At 37.5% G+C, this 23,755-nt stretch overlaps 1 protein-coding gene across 1 annotated transcript in view; it reads left to right on the top strand.

Annotated features, from left to right (window-relative positions):
- Positions 1-23,726, top strand: part of CNGB3 (cyclic nucleotide gated channel subunit beta 3) — a 64,921-nt gene extending 41,195 nt beyond the window's left edge. The window contains exons 12-19 of the mRNA XM_068672219.1: positions 6,091-6,232; positions 8,040-8,199; positions 8,618-8,715; positions 9,759-9,842; positions 12,651-12,769; positions 17,127-17,273; positions 19,278-19,458; positions 20,613-23,726. Of these exons, the coding sequence (XP_068528320.1) occupies positions 6,091-6,232; positions 8,040-8,199; positions 8,618-8,715; positions 9,759-9,842; positions 12,651-12,769; positions 17,127-17,273; positions 19,278-19,458; positions 20,613-20,891 (1,210 nt within the window). The 3' untranslated portion in view covers positions 20,892-23,726. The remainder of the gene's footprint in view (positions 1-6,090; positions 6,233-8,039; positions 8,200-8,617; positions 8,716-9,758; positions 9,843-12,650; positions 12,770-17,126; positions 17,274-19,277; positions 19,459-20,612) is intronic.
- Positions 23,727-23,755: the final 29 nt, after the last annotated feature.

The raw sequence follows: 23,755 nt of genomic DNA, 5'->3' as shown, positions 1-23,755 counted from the left end.
AGTTAATGTTATTCTTGGGAATACTTGTCTTGTAATTAAAAAACAAGTTAACTAAGACTAAGCACCTGAAGGTTCTGAGAATAAAGAGCCCGAAAAAAAAAAAAAAAAAAAAAAGTCTTCCTGTTTTTCACAGGCAAAATTCAAAATTATTTTACTTTGCATTCATGCAAAAAATTGGTAGAAATTATTTTCTGGCTTGACCACAGACAATACAGTTGTGCCCAGAGGCAATGGTCATGTTTTTTAATGTTTTGTGGTCCCTTTTCTGTGAAGAAGCAAAAAAATTTTGAAAACAATGTCACACTAGTATCAAATGGGATTTATGGCAGAATTTATTATTAACAGTAATAATAAACTGATAACTTAAGTCATTACACTGAGATGTTGAAATAAAACACACGTAAGAATATATTCATGTATGCTTCTTTAATCCATTAATCTACCTCATCTGACATTAGCATGCAATTATTCTTTTGCTTCTACTTAATTTATACTATATAAAATCCCAGGTACATGGAAACTCAAGCAGTATCCCAAGTTGAGCTGCATCTCATAAAGTATAACCTGTTATCCTTCTAACAGTAAATGGCTTTTGTATAGGATAGTCATCAAATCAAAGACTAAGGCAAGACATACCTATTTGTCAAATATTTGGAAATTTTTGACAGAGAGTCATAGTATGAACAACAGTTATTATTGGAGATGCAGTTTGAAATTAAACATGCCAGAAAATATACTTCAAGGTATATATTTTTCTTTGTTCTTGGTTGTTCCTGTTTTCCAATCTGAGAAAAATATATCAGAATAAGTGACCAGAACTGAAGTATATATTATGGTAGAGCAATAATTTCCTTTCACACAGCAGTGAGAGGGGCAGATATTTGAAGTAAAATATTGTTCTCATCTAGAATGGGAATGTGTTCAGAAAGAAGATAAAACAAACATGGCTTCTTAACTAATTAAAAAAAGTCAGACAGCATTTTGACATATGAAACAAAACTGTAGCAGTCTCCAATTACACTGACTCAAAGCAAGTGAACTGGCATTGATTTAATGGCATTAAGGTTTTATGTAGAATCCCTGCTGTGTCCATAAAATATTGCTAGTGATGTCCAAACCCAGTTCTTAAAAATGTCAACACTTTAGGATCATGTTTTTCCCTTTCCCAGGCTAAAAAGAACACACAGGCAAGAGTTTCCCTCATCAGTTTGATTATACGTATTCCTGAGCAAGAATACAAACTAGTGAGGTCCAATTTATAACAGCTGTAGCACGGCATTCAAACCACAAGTCAAATTATCAAAGCAGGAATTCTTCCAAACTTCTGTTAAATGTATTCTTTTCCAGTCTGTATCCAGACTCTGAAATGTTAGCACCAGTCCAAAAAAAAAAAAAAAAAATTATCCACCCAAGGTGTTCCCAGCATTAAAACTGCTCTTGATGAATTTCCCATAATTATGTAGATAGACCTCAGTCCCTCCTAATGCAGGAGGGTAGCATCACAGATGCAAAAACATAGCACAGAGCTTATGTGACCAGAGCAGCAGGATATTGAGAAGGTCTCTTAATTCTAGCTAAGTGAACAATTTGAACCATATGTGTTTATTTTCAGTCTAGTTTAACTACGTAAGTAAGAGGTTGGTTTAATTCCTTGAGAAAATGGACAAATCCTCTAGAAAGTGATTAAAGGCAGGAACCTAGTGTCATGGTTTTGAATTGTCCCCTGGAAGTATCCATCTCACTGCCTATAAGGGAAAGTAAACCTAAGGAGCTAAAATTCTCATGCAGCCCCCCAGTTCAACAATAAAGTTGGGCAAAAAAATTGTTCCACTTATCTCATGGTATATCTTTTCTGCTGTTTGCAAGCCGTCTACAAGTAGGCTGCAAAATTCTCTAGCATATTTACTAATCAAAACATCCATTTGTATCCTAATGAATTTTCTCTATGGCTTGCTGCCTTCCTGCTCTGGGTACAGACGTAGTGGATATTTGGAAATCCCAGAAAATGATCACTGTGTGAGTCTAGAACAATTCAACTTCATTGGTTTACAACGACCAATATGCAGTAAGAATGGCATATCTTTAAAGACGTTGCGTATGTGCATATCACCTATATGCTGTACTTCCAAATAGGTCTGATGTGTCACACCCACAGAGCTTGCTACAGAGGCAGTTTTGTGCCTCCAAACAAACTGAATACACAGCTGTGGTGGTCTCACCATGATGGGCAGCCGAACTCCACAGCCACTCTCACACTCCTCCTTCTCAAAGGGAAAGCGGGAGAAAATACAATGGAAAGGGCACAATGGAAGGGATGAGATAAGGACAGGGAGATCACTCACCAGTTATCATCATGGGAAAAACAGACAGCATAATGTTACTTATTACCTCCTGTTCCTCTTCCTTACTCTCTCCCCCTGCTTGATGTAGGGTCCCTCCCATGGATGCCGGCCTTCCTGAACTGATCCTGCATAGTGTTCCCACAGGCCCAGCTCTTCAAGAACTGCTCCCACATGGCTCCATACCATGGGGTCCATCCCCCCAGAGCAAACTGCTCCAGCATGGGGTCTGTACCACGGGCAGCAGCTCCCCCCAAACCCCTTGCTCCTGCGTGGGCTCCTCTCCACGGGCTGCAGCTCCGGCCCAGGGCCTGCTCCTGTGAGGGCTCTCCATGGGCTGCAGCCTCCTCCAGGCCACATCCACCTGCTCCACCAGGGGCTCCTCCATGGGCTGCAGCCATGTGGGATCTGCTCCATGTGGGCTGCAGGGGGACAGCCTGCTCCACCAGGGGCCTCTCCATAGGCCATAGGGGAACTTCTGCTCTGTGCCTGGAGCACCTCCTGCCCTCCTTCTGCACTTCTTGGGGTCTGCAGGGCTGGTTCTTATTTCATGCTCTCCCAGCTGCTGTTGTGCAGCACATTTCCCCCCCCACCTTCTTAAATCTGCTCTCACAGAGGAGCAAACAACATTGCTTAGTGGCTCAGCTCTGGCCAGCAGCAGATCCAGGAGCTGGCTGGAGCTGGCTCTTATCTGACATGGGACAGCTGCTGAGCTCTGCTCACAGAGCCCACCCCTGCAGACCCCCACTACCAAAACCTTGCCATGTGAACGCAGCAGCCCAACCCATACATATGTCAGACCTAATGCTTTGAGATTTGCTACTTGTAGCCTTATTTTTGATATAAATCATTGTAGTTTACACCTTACTCTCTGAGCACATCACGCCCACAGTCATTTGATGAATAAGTCATTCAAGAAGGAAAGGTACCAAGGAGGACATCATTAGAATGCCTGTTTATAAAAGCCTCTTCTTTATTCCACTTCAAACCTGTGCTGGTTGTAATCAGAGATTAAAAATGTGACAGCCCTGAAATATAGCTTCACCGGGCTGTGTGAATACCGCCTTAAAATCTGACAGCCATATGCACAAAGATTTGATTTAATTGTATTAACCAAAACCATGTAGGAACTTCAGCATATTCTGAAGTGGACTTTTATAAAAATTGTATTGGGTCTGACCCACTACAAAAATACATTTTTATTGTCATAACATTACAAGGTGTCTTTTATGTGTTGTTTTTTCTGAATGTTTTCATACATAGGACTTATTTCAGGGAAAAATCTAGTAGTCTGATTGCCTGAAGGATACACTTACAGTCTATGCTCTGCAGAGTGAAAATCTCTTTCTTGTCTCAAACAACAAAAACTGTTGTTTGCTCCAACAGTAATTTTATAGCAGGCTAGTAAGCCATATGGTAAGCAATGATGTTTTCCAGACACTCTAGCTAGTAGGAAACAGAGCTGCTAATGCCATTGAAACTGTAGTCTGTTTTTTTCTGGCTTTCCATAAACAAAATTTACAATCTCATTTCTTAGGAAAAACATTCCCTTATATTTCAACACTGTAACGTTTATGTCAGATTAAAACAAAACCAATAAAGTAAAGTAAAAAGAGAAAATATAAAATCTGTGCCTAAGAGACAGTGAATATCACTGTGACTTTATCTGTAGAAAATTTCCTGTGAAGTAAAATTAAAAAACAACAACAACAACAACAAAAAAAAACAAACAAACAAACAAACAAAAAACCACTGTATTAACTACATCTTCAGAAAGGGATGGGCAGTTCTGAAAACAAACAAACAAACAAAAAAACACCTCAGGAGCCTGTATTCTCCAAAGAAGCATGTTAAGGATCCCTAAAGTCCTTTCAGGAATTGCTTTCATGCTTCACAGATTCTCTCCCAGAATGGAGATTATATCATGGTGGATTTAACAGTCTTGGCAACTGAGGTCATTGGGAGTGAGGGAGTTTGTTAATTTGTTTCATTTGCCATAGTAATTAAGCACAGAAGTACTGCTAATTTCTTTACATTTTCATAGTCATGAATTCTACATGTTTCAAGCTCTACAGCATTCACACATAACAAACAAATACAATATCAATATGCTTCATATGACAAATCCTCTTAGACAAGATAGAGACATCACTTTATGTTTAAATCTGCAATTCCTCCAACAGGTATGTGAGGCTTGTTCTTGCTTTTTCTTTGAGCTACAGAACTCTTGAGTGAAAGCTGCCACTTATGCATACTTTGATGCAAGTGTGAATCAAAGGTGGGGTTTTTTTGAACCTGAGTGAAAATATTGTATTGGTGTAATCCAACTGTTCATTTTGCATCCCTAACAAGGAAAAATGACAGGATGACACATATGCAATTGATTTTTGATTTAAGGACTCTGAATGAAAACTGACAGTTCTGGCTGTTTAAAACCAGAAAACCAGGGTAAAAGTGATCATTGCTACTGCATTTCATTAATTTGAAACCAAGAGAAATGTGACTTTGTAGTGAAAACCAAAAATTGATTGCATGGGAAATCCTGACATTTTAGGTGAAGAGATTTGGAAACACTGTCAAGTTATTTAAAATGGAACATTCTTCACTGGAAGTGGTTGATATTGTCAGTTCGCTATCTTATATTTGAACAAAACTGACCTTCTTGTAGTATTGTTACACAAACCATTTATTAATATGAGTGGAGTTCATATCTTAATAAAAATAATAATAATAATAAAAAAGATTTAATTTAAAGTGGGGGCCACCACACTAAAATGTACTCCTGAAGTTTGCAGGCCAATCAGGTTGGCCTCAAATTCAGTGCAGGCATGAGAAGATATATGCTAGACTGTCTGTTTCTAAGAAACATCTCCAAAAGCATTTATTCCAGTTTTGTTGCTGGGGGGTTTGTTGCTTTTTTAAATTTTATTTTATTTCAAACTCAATAAAATTCAAGAAATAGAATGAATCCTCATTGCTTTAGAAGCTATGGTCATTGTTGATAGGAAATCTCACTGTACAATTAAGGAAAACATAATTCTAATTATTAGAGAAGCTGAAATCTGATTGTATAGAGACTTATAAAGTCAAATTCTAATGATTAGGGGGCCTTTAGAAATATTCCTGGACCATTTATTTGTTAGCTCAGAAAAGAAAGAAACAATAGCACATTCATGGCAATGATTAGAACTAATTAATTGCAGCTGCACTTAATGGGGTACACTGCATTACTAATGGTTTTAGAATGAAATTTTAAAAAGAATATTAGAGATGCCAAGGCACTTTATATACATAAGTATAGAGTTAGTATGGCTATCCTCACAAAATAAAAAAGAATTAATTCTGTACAGGTCCTTTGTTGTTTTTATAAACTCGTGTTATCAACTAATGGAAATACAGTGATTGAATGGAATGGGCTCAGTCATGCACAGGGCTGTACAAAAAGGACTGTACAAACAGAACAAAAAGCCTTTGGCCAAAGAGCTCACACTTAAACATAGGAAGAGAGAGACAGCAAATGGATACAGGGAAGGAGGCAATATAAGCCATATGTTGAAATACTCTTAGTGACTGACTATTGCTAACTGCTATATTTGCCCTCCAGACCAGGAGAGTTCTGAGAAAAGCCTGAAGGGTGTTCACATGGACAGTTCTTCCCAGGCATGAGGGAAAGTAGTGAAGGCAAGAAAGTGTTTGTTAAGGTGACATAAGTAGCTCCAGTCAATAGCAAAAATTCTGTCTGTATCCACAGGTACCTGAGGTGTTACTACTGGGCAGTTCGTACATTAATCACCATCGGTGGCCTTCCAGAACCACAAACCCTGTTTGAGATAGTTTTTCAACTGCTGAATTTTTTCTTGGGTGTCTTTGTCTTCTCCAGCTTAATTGGTCAGGTACATAAAGAAATCAATAACTACTTGTATTCAATGTACTATAATGTAGCACTGATATATTCAATTTTGTTCTGTTTAGTTCCAGGAAAAAGTTTACCTTCAACATGGATGTCCCTCTTTTTCATTGTCATCCATAGTTACTCTTCTGACTGCTGCATGCATTTAATCAGTTCCTGGTTTTGTAAGCCTTTCACACACAAGTTGATTTAAAGCCAAGTCTCTGCATGACACAGATAATTCTTAAATCTATGTACAATTCCTTTTTTCTTCTTCACAGCCAAGGAGGCAGTTCCTTAACATTCACACTCTACTGTTAAATCTGATATGAAAGTTATAATTGCAAGTATAATTATATTAATATGTACAAATTATCAAATAAATCATACTTAATACTACTGAGAATACAAATCGCAAGCTTTCTGTCAAACCAGAATTGAGATATCTTCCATAAGTTACAAAATATTTGTTGATTTGAAAATTGACTATTTTCTCTTTCTCTTGATTTTCATATAGCAAGAGAAAAAAAAAAAAAAAAAAAGCCTACCGCACAGCAAATCAGTTATACTTCCAAACAAATGGAACCCAGCATGGACTATTTCCAGCTTGTAGCTTGTTAACTATTAAATTTGGGCTTTAGGTCCACAGGTTTTAAAATACCTTGCCTACAGAAAAATAAAATGATTCTTATGTCAGGCTGTGTCTTGTGTTGGATTCATTTAGAAGTGATTCCAGAGCTTTTGATTTCTACGTGTCTGTTACTGGGAGAATTAATATGAAAAAGTAAAGATATTGGTGATTTTTTCTTTATGAGTTCAGAATGTGAAAAAAAGTTCAGCCAAAGTTAAAAAAATATATATGCCTCTCACAATTTAGAAGTGTGAGATACCCAATTATCATAGAACATTCTTTCCTATAAAATTTCAAATTCATCCACAAACAAGTATTACCAAAAATAAAACCAAAAATTACCCAAAACTGATTATTCATATAAAAGCTCTCTTCCCCAAATAGATTCGAGATTATCTTTTGGAACCAGGGTAGTCAATTGTGGAATCAAAACTTATTAATACACGAGCAGCTTCATTACATTTTGTTATAATTCCTGTTTACAAAAATATTTTAAACTTACTGAGTTATTCCCAATTTAGCATAACTGCCTAAAAATTGTTATTCCTCCAATCAATTGCCTTTCTGTAATAAGAAATAGAATTTACCTCAGTAGCACACTAATCCTTGGCCACTGCAGTGTGAAGCTGTTCTACTAAAAACAAATTACATTTGTGTTGAAATTTTAAATGATGTTCCTGCACTAAAGTCTTCAAGGTCAACTTTCAGCCCAAAGTGGATTTTTAGGACTGATCTAGCTTCAATTTAAACAGTGTCAGGATCTTAGCTCTATTGGTGCCAGCTGATGTTATTACAGAAATTTAGCCTGGTTTGCTTCATTTCTGACTTGCATGGCACAACAAATGCACAGTAGCTTTATTATAGATGTTTACAAAAGCATTATCTGTATTTTTCATGCAACTACAGAAATAAAAGACAGAAGAGCAAGCTGAAAAATACAAATGATTCCTTTAAAAATAAAAAATATAGACTGTTTCTTACACAGTTAAGTTTTATCTTTAATGTTTCTGAAAAAGCAGATGAAGGAACTATTCAAAACATGGAGTCGAATGCATAATTAATCAGCAATTTTGTAAACAAGAGTTTTATCCTTTTTTTTTTTTTAATGTCATTGATAAGATACTCAAATCATGACTATTTTTCCTGAAATGTGTAGTAATCTGTAAACTGATGTTTGCAGATGAGAGATGTAATCGGAGCAGCTACAGCAGGACAGAACTACTACCGATCCTGTATGGACAACACTGTCTCCTATATGAACACTTACTCCATTCCAAAAGTGGTTCAAAATCGTGTTCGAACCTGGTATGAATACACATGGGACTCTCAGGGAATGCTGGGTAAGGCTTTCCAATTCCAGTTACACAGAAGCTCAAAGAGTGTTCTGTACAGATATAGCTATAAGCTGAAATGCGCATTTCTTCTTTTCTGAATTTCATAGGAGAGAGCAAGAGGAGGGTATTCCATTTCCTTTAGAAAAGCAAAAAACCCCAAAGCAATACAACGCTTCACAATTTCTATTACTTTATGTAAAGTTCTGGTTATATCTTTAGACAAGATATGCAACTTAAAAGACAATTTCTTCTGGTTAGCATATTAGCATCTTCCTCATTTGAACTAATAAATGCTAGAATTACTCCACTAAGTTGTTTTTCTATGCAATGCTCATTCTTATAGACTTTCTTTCATTATTCCTTTATAGTTTCCCACTAATCAGGTTTTCATTTTTCTTTTTTCTTTTTTTAATTTCTGTTACAGATGAATCAGAATTACTGGAGCAGATGCCAACCAAAATGCAATTAGCCATTGCAATTGATGTGAACTTTGCAATTGTCAATAAAGTTGACTTATTCAAAGCAAGTACCTTTACAGAAGAATGCAGCAATGTGTGGTATTTGTGAGACAGAAACCTTGTTTTGTGCATCTTGCCACACTTAAGAATGTATTTGTTAATATTTAAGGCAAAATAAGTCTAAGAAATATCTAAGTCAGTGGGGACAAGTCAGGACAAAGACAAGTACCTGCCTTTTTTGTGTTAAATCAGAGATTAAAAAAAAAAAAAAAAAAAAAAAGTGAATGAGATTAAGAAACAGTCCTGTTATACCGACATATTAAAGCTGATGGTCAGACTGTCAGATTCTAGAGTATAACTAATCTCTAGAGCCAAATTTAGAAGAATATAGCTTTTAGTACAGATCACCTTGCTGTCTACTGCCTAGCACTGCCTGAGAGATCATGGTTACTATTTGTTCTGGGAACACAGCTTTGATGTAGTGAATGTTATTTTTAGTAGCTTTTTGTTCAAAGGAGCTTTCTTATCATTATCATGATAGGTTTCAAGAGAGGTTATTTAAATGTGGTACTTAAGATTGGATATTTTACATCAAAAATGGGGAGACATTGCATTTTTAGAAGTAGTCATGAAATACATTGAGCTTAACCATTTTTAGGACAGTTGCAAGAAATCAGGGTGTCTGTGTTTAAACATTACATAGTTCCAATGTTTCTGCAACATTTGCCAAAGACTTGGAATTAATAGAATCATAAAAAGAATTTGACCTGCTTTTTTTCCCCTGGGTCAGTATAAAAATCACCTAAAAGACCTATAAAACACAGGAAAAAAGCACTGAACGTCGTAGATGTACAGAAGCTCACTCCATTAAAAAAATATATATATATTAAAAAATTGCTCAACCCAAGGAGAATATTATAAGTATCTGAAATGACATTTCCTTCAATAATTTCTCTCTTTTAAAAGCTGTCCCTTACTACGTTTTCATTTTTCATTCCACTTATGAACCCCTGGATCACTATTGTATTAACTTGCTACCCAGTGTATGCACTAATAGTCACTTGTGTTACTAAATCAATAGAGAACAATTCTACTTAATTTTAACAGGGCTGTGATACTCAAATGATATATGACATGCTGCTAAGGTTGAAATCCATTGTGTATTTACCTGGTGACTTTGTCTGCAAAAAGGTGAGCATTTCTGTCTCTTTCAAACAATAAATATAATATGTATTTTAGAAAAAAAAAAAAAAAAAAAAAAAAAGAGTTCAGACATAGGTCAATAATATTCTTTAAATAAAATTAATCCTGAGTGAATTAGATAGCATAAAAATAATTAAGGTATTCTATGTAATAACAACAAATTTGCTCTCATGTTTCAACACAGAACAAGACAATATGGGTTTTATTACTTACATTAGCAAACAAAATTATAATAGTATGGGAAAGTATTTAATGTAAATATGGCTTATCTAGGGACACATCATGAAGTTTGAATATTGAAAATGGAGCAAGCTTAATTTTTTATACATATATACATACAAACCTACCCTACAGATCTCAATCCATGATGCTTTGCATGTGTTTCATTTGTGTATTCAGAAATACTGGAGTGGAATTACTCAGGAATGTAAATAACCCATATTGCTCCTTACAGCAGGATCTGATCTTGCTTTGCCTTCACTCTGAGCCTGGAACCATCTCCAGACTTAAGCTGAATGCTGACACACTGTCCCATAGCTATGAAGTGTCTTCTCTTTGCATTTTAGCTCAAACTTGGTCTTACAGCAGCACAAGTAGATAGCTTGTCTTCTGTCCAAATAAGCCCAAGTCTATTTTCAAAGGTTTGTTACCATACTCATAGGCTCTGCTGGATGTAATTAAAGCATGGGGGTAAAGTAACAGTGCTGTTAGTGTTCTTTTAAGTGACCCACACTTCACAGCACAGACTATCAGAACTCCTTAACTTAGCTTTAGCCGATCTGGTCTAGTTCTGGTCACAAAGGTCCTGCTCCCTCAAGGAGCTGAGGAAGGTGGAAGGTGTGGGAGGTGTCCCTGCCTGTGCAGGGGAGTTGAATTAGATGATTGATCTTTCAGGTCCCTTCCAACCCAAACCATTCTGTGATTCCATGATTCTATGCTGTGAACCTCTTTCTGAATGCTGAGGTAGTCCCACCAGTTCCACAATGCAGGAAGTTATTTGTGAATGCACTGAAGGATCAGGTGTGTCCCTTGAAAGACCAATCCCAGAATGTCGTGGTTTAACCCGGCCGGCAGCTAAACACCACACAGCCGTTCGCTCACCCTCCCCCCTCCCTCTCTGGGACGGGGGAGAGAAATGGAAAGTGAAGCCCGTGAGTTGAGATAAAGACAGTTTAATAAGACAGGAAAATAATAATAACAAAAATAATAATAACAATAATAATAATAATGATACAATAGTGATAATATGAAAGTAATAATAGTATGTACAAACAAGTGATGCACAATGCAATTGCTCACCACCCGCTGACCGATGCCCAGCCTAACCCCGAGCAGTCCGGCCCCCTCCCCCCGGCTAGCCACCCCTATATATTGTTTAGCATGACGTCAGATGGTATGGAATACCCCTTTGGCTAGTTTGGGTCACCTGTCCTGGGTCTGTCCCCTCCCAGTTCTTACTGCACCCCCAGCCTGCCCGTTGGCAGGACAGAGCAAAAGGCTGAGATGTCCTTGGCTTAGTATAAGCACTGCTCTGCAACAATTAAAGCATCGGGGTGTTATCAGCACTCTTCTCATCCTAAGCCAAAACACAGCATTCCACCAGCTACTAGGAAGAAAATTAATTCTGTTCTAACTGAAACCAGGACACAGAATTACTGATTGCTAGGCAGGATGGGAGAGTAATTTGCTTGCACAAAACACAGCATAAGAGGATCTTGGACTGTGGCTGGGACTCTGCCACAGCAAGTATAATAAATGACAGTAACAGGTTCTAGATCTTGATCCTGCAGTCAGATAAAAGCAGTTCTAAACAAGGATGGGTTACAAAAAATGGGAGTATCATTTTATTCGAGACAGATTCAGAGCACTGAGGACGCTCACTTATATAGATCTACAATGTGGCCAACAACCATGGTAGTCCCACTAACACTGTATTTTTTAGCAAGGAATAAAACCCTGTTGGAACCTGAGAACTGGGAGTACCTCCTACCTGGGTGTGCCTCATCATACCTTACCGAAGAGGCTCCAGCATGCAGGTTTTGAAAACCAGATTAAGGGAAAGGAAGTACAAACCCTACATTTTGAATCCTAGCTTTGTTGCTGCTGCATTTTTGCTTTTAAAATGAAATGGTTGTTTTTCTTCAGTTAGTCCAGCAGCACAAAACATCTCATTACTGAGATGTTGTAAGGACAGTTATGATCATGTTTGTGATGTCCCTTCTATTATTCCAGTTTGCCTGCTTTTCATCCTATATACTGATATCATGCGTTTTAATCTCATGAGGTCTTGTGGAGGATAAATAAGTGAACTAATAATCTCAAGCCATCCAGTGATTACATCAAAGTAGACAAAGTTTTGAGTGATTTTTTATTCTTATTTTCCTTGTAAGTTAGATAAGTGAAGATTAGAATTAATGGAGTGAAAACTGAAACTTTTTAAACCATGAAGCACAGGGGTTTTCACACTTCTGCTATTGAATGTTCTGCTGAATTACTTTAGTTTCTACCTGGATACTTGATGGAAATGACTGATATAATCTTGTTTATTATCTAGTCTTCATTTTTCAAGCTGGCCTGGATAGTCTTAATTCTACTCAAATATTGCCTCACATCACAATTAGATCTGCCAAAGTCAGTCCTTGCACTTGTGTTCGGTGCTAGAAAAAGTGGGACAAAAATTAGTTTCTCTATAATAATGGCAAAACAGTGTATAAGAACAAGGAAATATATTTAAATGGAAGTTTTTCAGATTATTCTACGTCAAAAAATTAGATTGTTATATGTTTCTGTGTCCAGGGAGAGATTGGCAGAGAGATGTACATCATCAAGCAAGGTGAAGTTCAAGTCCTTGGAGGTCCTGATGGTACAAAAGTCCTGGTTACACTAAGAGCAGGAGCTGTATTTGGGGAGATCAGGTAGGTCCATCACTATTTTTAACACTTCCTTTAGAACTGGTCAAATAATCAATGTTTTATAATAAATAATTAACTGGTTAAATAATCAATTTAACTTCTCTTGTAAGCATTGGGAGGATGGAAAGTTGGGCAAGATCAGCCAAGAAGACAGTGAGCAAAGAGATATAAGTAAGTGAAGGAAAAACTAAGTAAATGAAAACTCGGAGACTAATCTGGCAAGATCTGAGCCTTCTAAACAACAAATAACGTATAATCAGTGTTTTGGGAAACGTTCATAGGGATATACAGATGGACTTCTCCTTCAGCATTTAAAAGATTTAATGCATCTTCCTGTTGCAAGGTCTGCAATAGGGCAGGACTAAATGTATTTTATTGTCTGTATAGTGCCACTAAGTGTCCTTACAGAGCAGATAGTAAAAATGATAATTTCCAACAAAGGAGATAAAAAATCTGAAATCACAAACCAGAGTGGTTCTTGAGGCGCTAAAGTAGGGATTAAGTTGCCAAAAGTCATCATCTGCATTTTAAAACATATTTGTTTAAGAGCATGCATAAGAGAAAAAGGCTGACAGATCAGGTTTTGGGGTCTAAGTTTCGCCATAAAAGAAAATTTTTCTCAGATGGCTACAAATGTTTTTTATATTCTCCACATAGCTACTATGTGGAGAGTTGCAATCCATTAACTCTTATGTGTCTTGTTCACCAATTAACCAATCAAGTGCTAGATTTTAGGCATTGCATCCCCTGCTGAGGTTGGCCTAAAGAAAAGTAATAAAATGCATGTGCTCCTGCATGTGATAAACTGGATTCTTGATTTCTTCCAGCTGCCTTCCTGTTATTGTTAATCCTCTTGCTGGTAGCTTCAATCTGTCTTTTGAGAAGTGGCAATTAGCTCTATGCTAGGTTTACATTTATCTTCTACTGCGTCTCCCTTTGTAGCAGTGGAAACATTCCCATTTATTCAGTGATGGGTGTAGAGGACTGGCTGAGACCTGCACATGAAAAACACCTGATATATCCCACAGATACAGGCATTTCTCATTGAGTGGAAAAGTGAGATTGTATCAGCTCTTCACATGAAGGTTATTTTAAAGGTATTTCTCTGTGTGGCAATACAATACCAAAACAAAACCTCAAAACAAACTGCTGGAAAGACTGAGAACGCACTGATTTTCAGGAAGGGCCAGACACTGAAAAGATAAAGGAAAAAAGCTGCAGCAGCCCAGATATGTAACTCTCACCTAGTTTTTCAATTATTTATTAGTTTTGCATTTGGAGCAAGGACTTTTTTTTTTTTTAAACTGAAAAATGTTAGTCATTGAAAATCCTTTCCTTGTTTTCAAACCAATGTTTTGATCTAATAAAAGTGAGTACTCATTTCCATATGAGAACTACACAGCTGCCTTTTAAGATGCATTTCCTGATATATTTTACTTTTCATGTAATTGCCAGCAAAACCCTCAGCAATGCTCTAACCCTACACTCCTGGTCTTGTTTTATTCATTATTGACCTACTGCGCTGGTGGAGACAGCACACCGGTACAGACACAGCTACTTTGCATATAAATGACAGGTAGTGGATAAACTCAAGGAGAAAATATATAGGAACTGGCAGACAACTCCAAACTTGGAAAGCAAAGACATGAAGCACTAAGTATATCACCAGAGATTTATCCATTTCCTTGTGGCGATGTGTTAGAAAATAATGAGTTTGTATAGCACCCCTCTTTGTAAGTTTTGTCAAGGTCTTCTGAGTATTGTATAGCCAAAGAAAACGGAAGAAAAAAAGTATTTAATAGATGAGGTATTGCTTCATTTAGCACAATCACACTATGAATGCTGAGGGGAAAACTTGTTTAGCACATGGTATTGGACCGTCACGGCTTTCCTTCTGATGTTTGGATCAAGATTTGTTTAGAGAATTGTGTCAGCTTCATGAGATACTTGCTGTTTAACCTCACTGTTCAAAATGCACATAAATCGTGCTTATAAAGCCTTCTTGGTCAAAGGAGTTGAAGAAAACAAAGAATGTTCATTCATTTCAAAAAAAAAAAAAATCCTGAATTATACTAGGAGGCCAATCCAATGCAAGACTAATGTTCAAGCCAGTCCTTTGCCAATTCCATCCTCCAAAATTGTTACAGAAACAGATTAAGTAATAGGAGCTACCTGCCAATTAACATCTTACCCTCATTACTACTTTCCTGTATAGATAATATCAGTTCGGGGAAGCAAAATAATCTCAGAAACAGAGGCAAACATTTATTTTTTTTTTGCCTTGCTGACTTAATGAGAGCCTGTCTGTACAGGCAATTGAGAAAGAGAGAAATTCAAGACAGGGAAACTATAACACAACACTTCATTAGCCCAGACAAGTTTACACTTTAAGCCAGATGTCCTCATTCATTCATTCAATGTTATTTCACTAGAACAATTTCCTATCAGAAAATGGTAACTCTGGAAAAACTAAAGCATTTTTGACAGGAAGAGCTCTAAATGTTTGGTCTCATCTTTAGCCTTTCAGTGGTTTTTGTAACTTAAACTTTTAAAATAAAAGTCAAAGCTAAAAAGAATATTTAGCTTTGTGAAAGTTTAAGTTTTCTGCTTTGGCCCAGCAGCAGCTGCTGCTTTTCAGTGAGCTCTGCCATTTGGTGTTTGACATTCTTCTCAGAAGCCAGATCCAGACCCTTTCCTAACTTACCAGTTCTTTCCTTATGCAGGCTGAGGAGCCATCACCCTGCAACGGTGATATGCACACCATTCCCTGGATCAATTTGCTCATTTCAATGAATGGCAGCTTGCTATTGAGATCAGCTATAAAAGAGGAGTAGATAAGCTGAGTCATCACTTTGACAACTTCATAACTCTAAATTAAAGTTTGCTATCATAAGAATTCAGAAGTTATCTCATACAAGTATAAAAACATTTCAGACTAACTGCAGTAAAAAATGCAAGGTGAATATGCAATTTTCTTTATTATTATAGATATTATAGCATCAAGAGCCATTGTAAGGCAAATGCCAGTTATCTTTAAAGATTTAGCCTATCAAATAACTCTTAGCACACTAGCCAAAAAAGGTTGAGTCATGAAGCCCATAATGCTGCCTTTAGTCAAAGATGATTCTGTTTGAGCCTCCCCTGTAAAATTCACCTCACATCATCACCATAATGAAAAAGCCGATCTCTTTAGTCCTAGTCTGCCTCGATAAAATGAGGTTGTTGTTAGGAAAGCCTGAAAATGATTGTTCAATGACTTGTTGAGATGCAATTCATCAGAACTCAAAAGCTGTTTGCAATTTTCTTCAGCTGCTTTTCTTATTGTGCAAATACTTTTTTTCCTACAGAATAGTACACAATTGTTTAAAAAGACAATATACTGCATTTTCAGCTTGACTTCATATATTGATTGTTATCTTGGATCAAAGAAAAACTGAATATGTATGTAAAAATAGCCTTGTACACACAGTTACAAATAAAGGATCACAAGACCTCTGCATAATCTAGTATTTATAAATGCTACATACATATCCTTTATACTTAGAAACTATTAATATATACCAATTAATATTGAGGGTAAAGTATTAGTTCACCCTTGATAGGGTCCCAATTAGCCTTTATTAATGACCTTTAAATTTAGATATTATTATTCTTCATAAATAGTAACTCACAGGGAAACATTTAAGGGACAAATTTCTAGGGTAAATCTCCTCAAATATTGATAAAGCAATTTTACTACTGAGAGCAAAATGCAGCTTCCCTTGCTTATCACCACAGCTGAAAAATGAATTCTTTTAATCTGAGAAATGAATTATTTTAATTTTGTAACACCTTACTTTCAAAACAAAATAGCCGCCTTTTTCAGGCAGACACATCTGTAACTGTCAGCCTGAAAGACCTTCCTAATCCTTTTAATTCAGCTTGCCAACATCCAAATGTGAGATGTGATATGTGGGACAAAAGAGAGACCAACAGAAGTTATTCACTCAGGAAAATTATAATTCTTAGAGTCATTTATTGTAAATAATGCTTTGAGTAATAATGGACTTGTTCTGCTCTCCTTATGGTGTTAAATCACTTCCAGCAATAAAAATGAGGAAATGCCAAGTTCTCACACAGACTAAAACAAATTCAGTCCTTGCAGTAGTGTCTGCTGGGTGTCTACCCAGCAAGACTTTTCTCAGTCCTTAGGACAAGCACAATAACAACCAGAAGTGACAATTTGCCTTCTTGCAGCATCAGCCAGAACAGCTGGGTACATAAGTGAGCTTTGCAATGACTTCAGTGGAGAGCCACCAGCAAAGATATTCCTGACTAGGGCAAGTAATGAAGTAACTGACAATATTTATTTTCATTGCAGCCTATTAGCTGCAGGCGGAGGAAATCGAAGGACTGCCAACGTGGTGGCTCATGGTTTTGCCAACCTTTTCATTCTAGACAAGAAAACACTCAACGAAATCCTGGTACACTATCCTGACTCAGAAAAACTTCTGATGAAGAAAGCAAAGTATGTCCTAATAACAGTTTCTAAATCACATTGTTTAGCTGCAGAACAGACAGTTGTGGCTTCTAGAAACATTTGCATTTCTTGGAAGAACAACAAATATACGCATGTTTGTACTTAGGGGTCAGATTTGTCTGGTAATACTTAACAGAAGTCATAGTCTTGGCAGGTAATCCGAGAGTTATGGGAACATGGTAAATAGAATAAAGTCCTGAACACAGTTGAATTCTCCCTTGTACTTAAGGTAACAAAATAGGAGATAACAGATGAACATCAGGACTCCTTAGGTAGCCAAGGCAAACAGAGTGCAAGACAGATGCCAGTTAAGCCGTATGTTTTCAAGGGTACAACTGAAGATCTGCAATTGATTCTAAAGAGATATGCTTCAATGCACCCACAGAGTCATATGCCTTTCCAAAGTCTCAAAGAGCAGTTAGAAATGGATTTAATGTAAGGCCTGAAAAGATGAAAGATAATCGCACAGATTTGAAAGGTGTGCATTTTGTGCAAAGGGATTCTGAAATGGGATTCTGAACAGAAACTGCTTCTCATCTTGCTTTGGCTGTAGCTTGCTAGGATCACAGTTTATCCTAGCTTTGACAGGGCAAAATGTGGTCATATTTTGTCATAAGATTATAGAAGTGAGTACCTTGCATCAGGTTGAAGTGCATAAATCAGTTTGTCTTTACCAGTAGACTTCAGCACTTGTATTGTTCTTAGCTGTTGCTTTGCATTGGTATCAAAGTTTGGAAGAACGATCCCAGACTTGAAATTCCACCAGAGAATGCTAGCATAGGCATGACATTTTGCTCATGAAAGTGCTAGCAAATGATTGCATTCAGCTTGTTTCAGCAACTCTGGTTATCAAATGACAGCACCTTGCGAATCATTACATCCCTGAGAAACACAGGACCTAATGCAGAATGGGCCATCTGAAAAGCATAAGTGTCAAATCTGCAGGAAATTTCCCCAAATGGTCTGTTGAACTCTTGTCCATGGCACTCCCAGCTCATAAGATAAGGTAGAACAAGAATAAAAGGAAACCTGAATCTGAACATTTATATTGGACAGTATAAAAAGTTTACTAGCCAAAAACATTGAAGAGTTCAAATTCTATCTAAGTCAAGCAGGATGTGCCAGCCAGCCAGTCACTGGGGACAGCCTATGACGGTAATGAATGTTGAAAAAAGCAAAAGTCTCTTGACAGCTCTGGAATCCAGATTTACTGAAGACCAGCAGCATACATACTTGGCTTCCATACTCAGTGACAGACCCCTGAATAGTCTGATGTGATGCCCATGGCACCAAACAATGCAGACACACATCTTGCTCACCTGTTTTCACATCTGGAATCTTCAGAGAGGCTGGTTGTCAAAACCAGCACCAGAAGGTAGAAAGGCAGAACAAATCCACTGACTGATGGTCACCAGCACCTTTCTGACTTCCATCGTCTTTCTAAACAATGGTACAATCATCAAAACTTATTTCTGATTCTCTGTCCTACACTACCTTCTCCTGCTTTCTTGCCCACCCTAACCTAACCCGTGAGAGATGTGCCATGCTGAAAGGCTGGTTAACTATTACTTACACAAGCATCAGCTAAACTCCAAATAGAGAAATAACTGTTCTCGATTTGCATCTAGAAGGTCAGGTAGGAGACTTCCACCTCAGGTGCAAGCCATCCACCCCCCTCAACTATTTCTCACCTTACTAAGCTCTCATCTGCTTTGTGATACCTTAATTTGAGCCTGCACTAGTTTAGACTACAGCAAATAGAAAAAAACCTCCAAATTAGAATAGCAGACTGCAGTTGACTAAGTGATGCCAAAGCCAGTAAAACCCTTACCCTTATCAGCTTTGCTCTTGCCACTGCATCTGGGATTAAAAAAAAAAAAAAGGCTGGAAAAGGTGTCAGGTTTTCATCCATGAATGTGGCATTTTGGTTTTGCAGGAACTTTTATAGGTTTCACTGCACTGCCGTGTGTTCTCATTCTTTCCTGTCTCCAGGGTGCTGCTGAAGGAGAAGGGGAAACCTGCTCCTGGACCACCAGTGCAACAACCACGGGGCTTGGCTGGTCTGTTTGGGCAGAAACAGGAAACTCCAAAATTGTTTAAAGCGATGCTTGGAGGTAAAGGAAAAGCAGGTCTTGCCAAACTGCTGCAGCTGAAGAGAGAACAAGACATTCAGGTAACACCACAGAAAACAGAATAGATTCTTTTAAGTGCTGAAGAGAGAAATGGGAAATATTCTGGAAGGGTTTGGGCAAACAGAATAAATAAAAATGTAGTTTTACTGCAATCAACAGCAGAAATTCCCAGTAGCTGAGATATAATCACGGTACTTAATCTCTGTAAACACTGATTCTAAAATTTGGCTCAAATCTTCCTGGATCTGGACTCTATGCAGAACAGAGAAAAACAAAAGCAAAGCAAAGAAAGCAAACAAAGATCCTCTAGGAAAGCAAGAATAAAATAGACCTTGCGAAGACACTAAAAGCATCTGATCTTCTAATCTTATGTAAAGAACAGTAAATGTAGGCATATCCTAACACAGTAATCTGCTCCAGCTGACTCAAGCACACAGCGAACTTTCCAATTCAAAGTCAGAACTGTGCTTATAACAAATACTGAGGACAAAATTTCAAGTTAAGACCACACAGCTAAATCTGATTAAATATATAATATAGTACACTTATGAGAAAATTTGTTTCAGTTGATTAAAAGTAATTCCCACATTATACTCTCTTCTGAGAAACATTCCTATTAGTAAGAACCTGCTCAGTTCTAAATTCTTGCCCAGAGGTGGCAGAATCTTTTTCTGGCTTTTATGGTTGAGCTGGATATCTTTATACTTTCCTTCTTATAAGTGAAATAATGAACTTGCTTAAATTAATTATAACAATACCATGATTGAAGCATAAAATTCACTAAATTTAATGTGTATTTATGAACTTTAAAGTAAATAGGCTTGGACGAGGAATTGGGGCACTGGGGAATATGTTGAGATTTACATAACACATTTTCTTTCTATACTAGAATAAGTACATAAAGCAAGGTAAAATTTGAGGAAAGGTGGTGTGCCCCGAAATGTGCCTGTTTCGTCCTGCAGTATTCATGAGAAGCAGATACTATCAGTATCCACAAGCTTTTCCTGGGTTTTATTGTTGACATTCTGATCTTGAAATAGCATTTTCCACAAAATTTTTGGTTGCTGAATGCAGGCTTACATACATTGCATGCCATTAATTACAGCATCCCTGCTGTGCCTTACCACTGCATATACAGAACTCCTTCCCAATTTTTTTCTGCAGCACTAGAAAACATTTAATTTCTTGATTCTAGGAAAATGAAGCTGAAACAGAGAAACCTAAACAAGAAGAGAAGAAACCTGAACCAGAGGAGAAGAAACCTGAACAAGAGAAGAAACCCCCTGAGCCTGCAGCCTCATCTGCACCCCCTGCACAAAAGGAAGAGCCGAATGCAGATGCTAAGCCTAAACCACCTGCAGTTATGCACAGAGGAACCACTAATGAGTCTCTGATCATTAGTATGTCTCCATCACCTACAGCAGGAGAAGGAGAGATCCTTAAAGTTGAAGCTAAAGAGAAGAAAAGGAAATAGATGGTGCTTTGGGCTGTGTTTTTTCTGAATTCGGAGGGCTAGTGTGACTTGGCTTTTGGGTACAAAATATAAAAGTAGAGGCTACTCAAGAAAGAACCTATCCCAGCTCCTCTTCTTCTTTCTGTCCTCTCCTGAGGCATCTGGGCAGATTTGTACACCTACCTCTGAACCTTGAGCCTGAAGAGAGAACTCCTGCTGTAATAGGAATTAGAGATCCAACTGGGTTTCAGTACAGCTTGTTTCTTGGTTGATCCATGCTCTCCATTCTCTCTTACTCCGTCTTGTTCCTGCTTCTCCTTTTCCCTCTCCTATTTATTCTTTCTTTCTTATTGTTTTTCATGGTTGCCAGTTTGTTCTTAATTTTCATGTCTGTTCTTTTCTATTTTCTTTTCTGGTTTCCCATAGTTGTCCTTTTTCTTGTTACTGCACTACTGTTGCTGAGGTTACTTATGTTTCTGTCAATCTTTCTCTCTCCTCCCCTTATACTTCTAATCAGTGACATGCTTTTGTGATCAGTATGGCTGAGTGCAGAAAGCTATGATGTTGCATGTTCAGATGCCATTAAAAATTGTTTAGAAAAAAAAGCAAAATAAAAAATATTCACAACATACACAACGGGGAAGCAGATTACATAAATACTGCCAACTTGTGAAAGCAAAAGCATTTGTTCTAGCTGTCTTTATCGATTCTGGTGAATAAAAATAGAGAAGATATTCTCCCTTAAGAGTGACCTTTAACTTTTGGTTGCTGATTTACACATTTCATCTTCTCAAGGGATTGGGCATTAATCTCTCTCTCTAAAAAGCAAGCAGTTGCTACAGGCATACTTTAGAAAAATGTCCTACTTAGTGGCCACTTCAGAAACAAAGGTATTTTTAAAAAAGCAGGATTTACGTTTCTGGCTCTGGCTCTTTTTCTCCAACCAACAGGTTGGCTGCTCCAGTTGTTCACTTCCATCACAGCCTGATGATACCAAGCAAACTACATGCCTTACAGGGGCTGAGCTTTATCATACCTATGAACTAAAGTAAATCCTTTATCCAGTGCAGCAGTTGAGAGGGCTAAAGCTTTTTTAACAAGGAGCTGCACACAACTACCTTAAAAAAAAAAAAAAAAAGTTCCTCAGCTGACCAGCCAGCCAATATATAAGAAAAATATTGTGCCAAAATGAGGCCTTTTGAACCCTTTGCAGGCTATATACGTTCCTGTAGGCTACACATTCTGTTAGGCCTTCTCTATAATGCCTTTGAACTTCTCCAATCATAGGCAAAGCTGGCAGCCCAACCAGAATCTGCAGAAGCTTTGCCCGGGTAAAGCCTTGATGACTTATTCAATATGCTGCATATTCCAAACATTCTGTGACACAGCTGATAGCCATATCTCTCTCAAAAAAAAAGTTCCGTCATTAACAGTGAGGTCAAAGGCTCACTACCATATGGGAAGAACCATCGTTATTTGTGTATCACTTTCTATTTGATACGTAAGAAAAAAAGATGCATCTTACCTCTTTCTGCTGCATGACATCATAAAGAACTGTTTGCCTATTGCACATCCAGGAGTATCTCTGTACAATATCAAAATTAGAAATACTGCTAAACTACTCCACAAGTAAGGCCTTCTGTGAATAGTAAGGATCTACAAATTCATTACAATACATGGTTCTTCTTACAACACTTTTTGAGGGACAATTTTCAAAACATTATGGAAGGGGGGGGAAAGCACGTAAGCCCCCATATTTTAACATGTTGGTATTGATGAGTAAAGTTCTCACTGCAGAAGATCTAACCCCCTTCTGCCTACACAAATGCTGTCACATCTTCAAAACAAACATTTCCACTGTTGGCATACTGAAGTTCATCAATCACATACTGACATATATTATAAAAGTAAGGTCTGAAACTTCAGCAGTGTTACACTGCAGCAACACAGCATCTCTCACGTTGCTGCTTTACTACAGTTCTTCACAGCTTAGGATTGCAAGGGAAGCTTGTCAGTTCTGGCTTCAAAATTATCCAGTCATGCAAAGCCCTCGAGTTCCTTAGATCCAAAATGAAACAAAAAAGGGTTAGAGCATTAGGTCAAGATTTCGTTAAGTGACAGACATCTGGGTCTTCTCTGACATCTTTCTTTTCTGTTGTTGAATCCCTTCCCAGAATCCCTCCATTTTGGAGAGTGGCGAGGGGCCAAAGCTCAACTATTTGTAAGGTTTTCACCAGAAGGAACAACACGCAGCACAAGAAAACTCAAGACATGCTCCTTGTGTAAAATGCATTACTTTCAGAACCTGATTTTACCCTGTGGATTCTTAATTTGTGGAGAAATCGTGAACTGCTCTAGAGCACCTACATGATGCATCTTTCAGCAAAGCTCACTCAGGTTCTCTATGGCATAGCAAACACACGATGCAATGTTATGTCTCTAGCATGTCTCAGTTTCCCAATAAAGCATCTCAGACTTGACTACACGTCATGAAACCATTAATGGTAAAGGGATGAAATATAAAATAAATCTTCATGCCCTTCTACTTAAAATGCACATTTCCTGTAAAGAAAAAAAAAAAACGCGCCCTGGAAAAAATGATGACAAGTATATGGAATAGCATCAATAGGGGAACTCTAACACAGCAAAGAGGATGAAAGACTCACTGCTAAAACCATCCAATTTCAAAATATCTTGATAAAAGCCAGTATGTTATGCTTTATGAAATACACAGTGTACGTTCACAACCACTGAGTAAAAATCTAATCTGATAATACTTGTTATATATCTAAGCTGCTTAGCCTGTGGAACCATCATCATAGTAACTGCAAAAGCAGTGTTCATTGTTTCATGGAAAATGCTGAATACAAAAACATGACAGAAGA

The sequence above is a fragment of the Anas acuta genome, chromosome 2 (assembly GCF_963932015.1).
Source record: "Anas acuta chromosome 2, bAnaAcu1.1, whole genome shotgun sequence".
NCBI classification, from domain to species: Eukaryota; Metazoa; Chordata; class Aves; order Anseriformes; family Anatidae; genus Anas; species Anas acuta.
The sequence above is the reverse complement of the archived record's forward strand: the minus strand, read 5'-3'. Positions and strand labels throughout refer to the sequence as shown.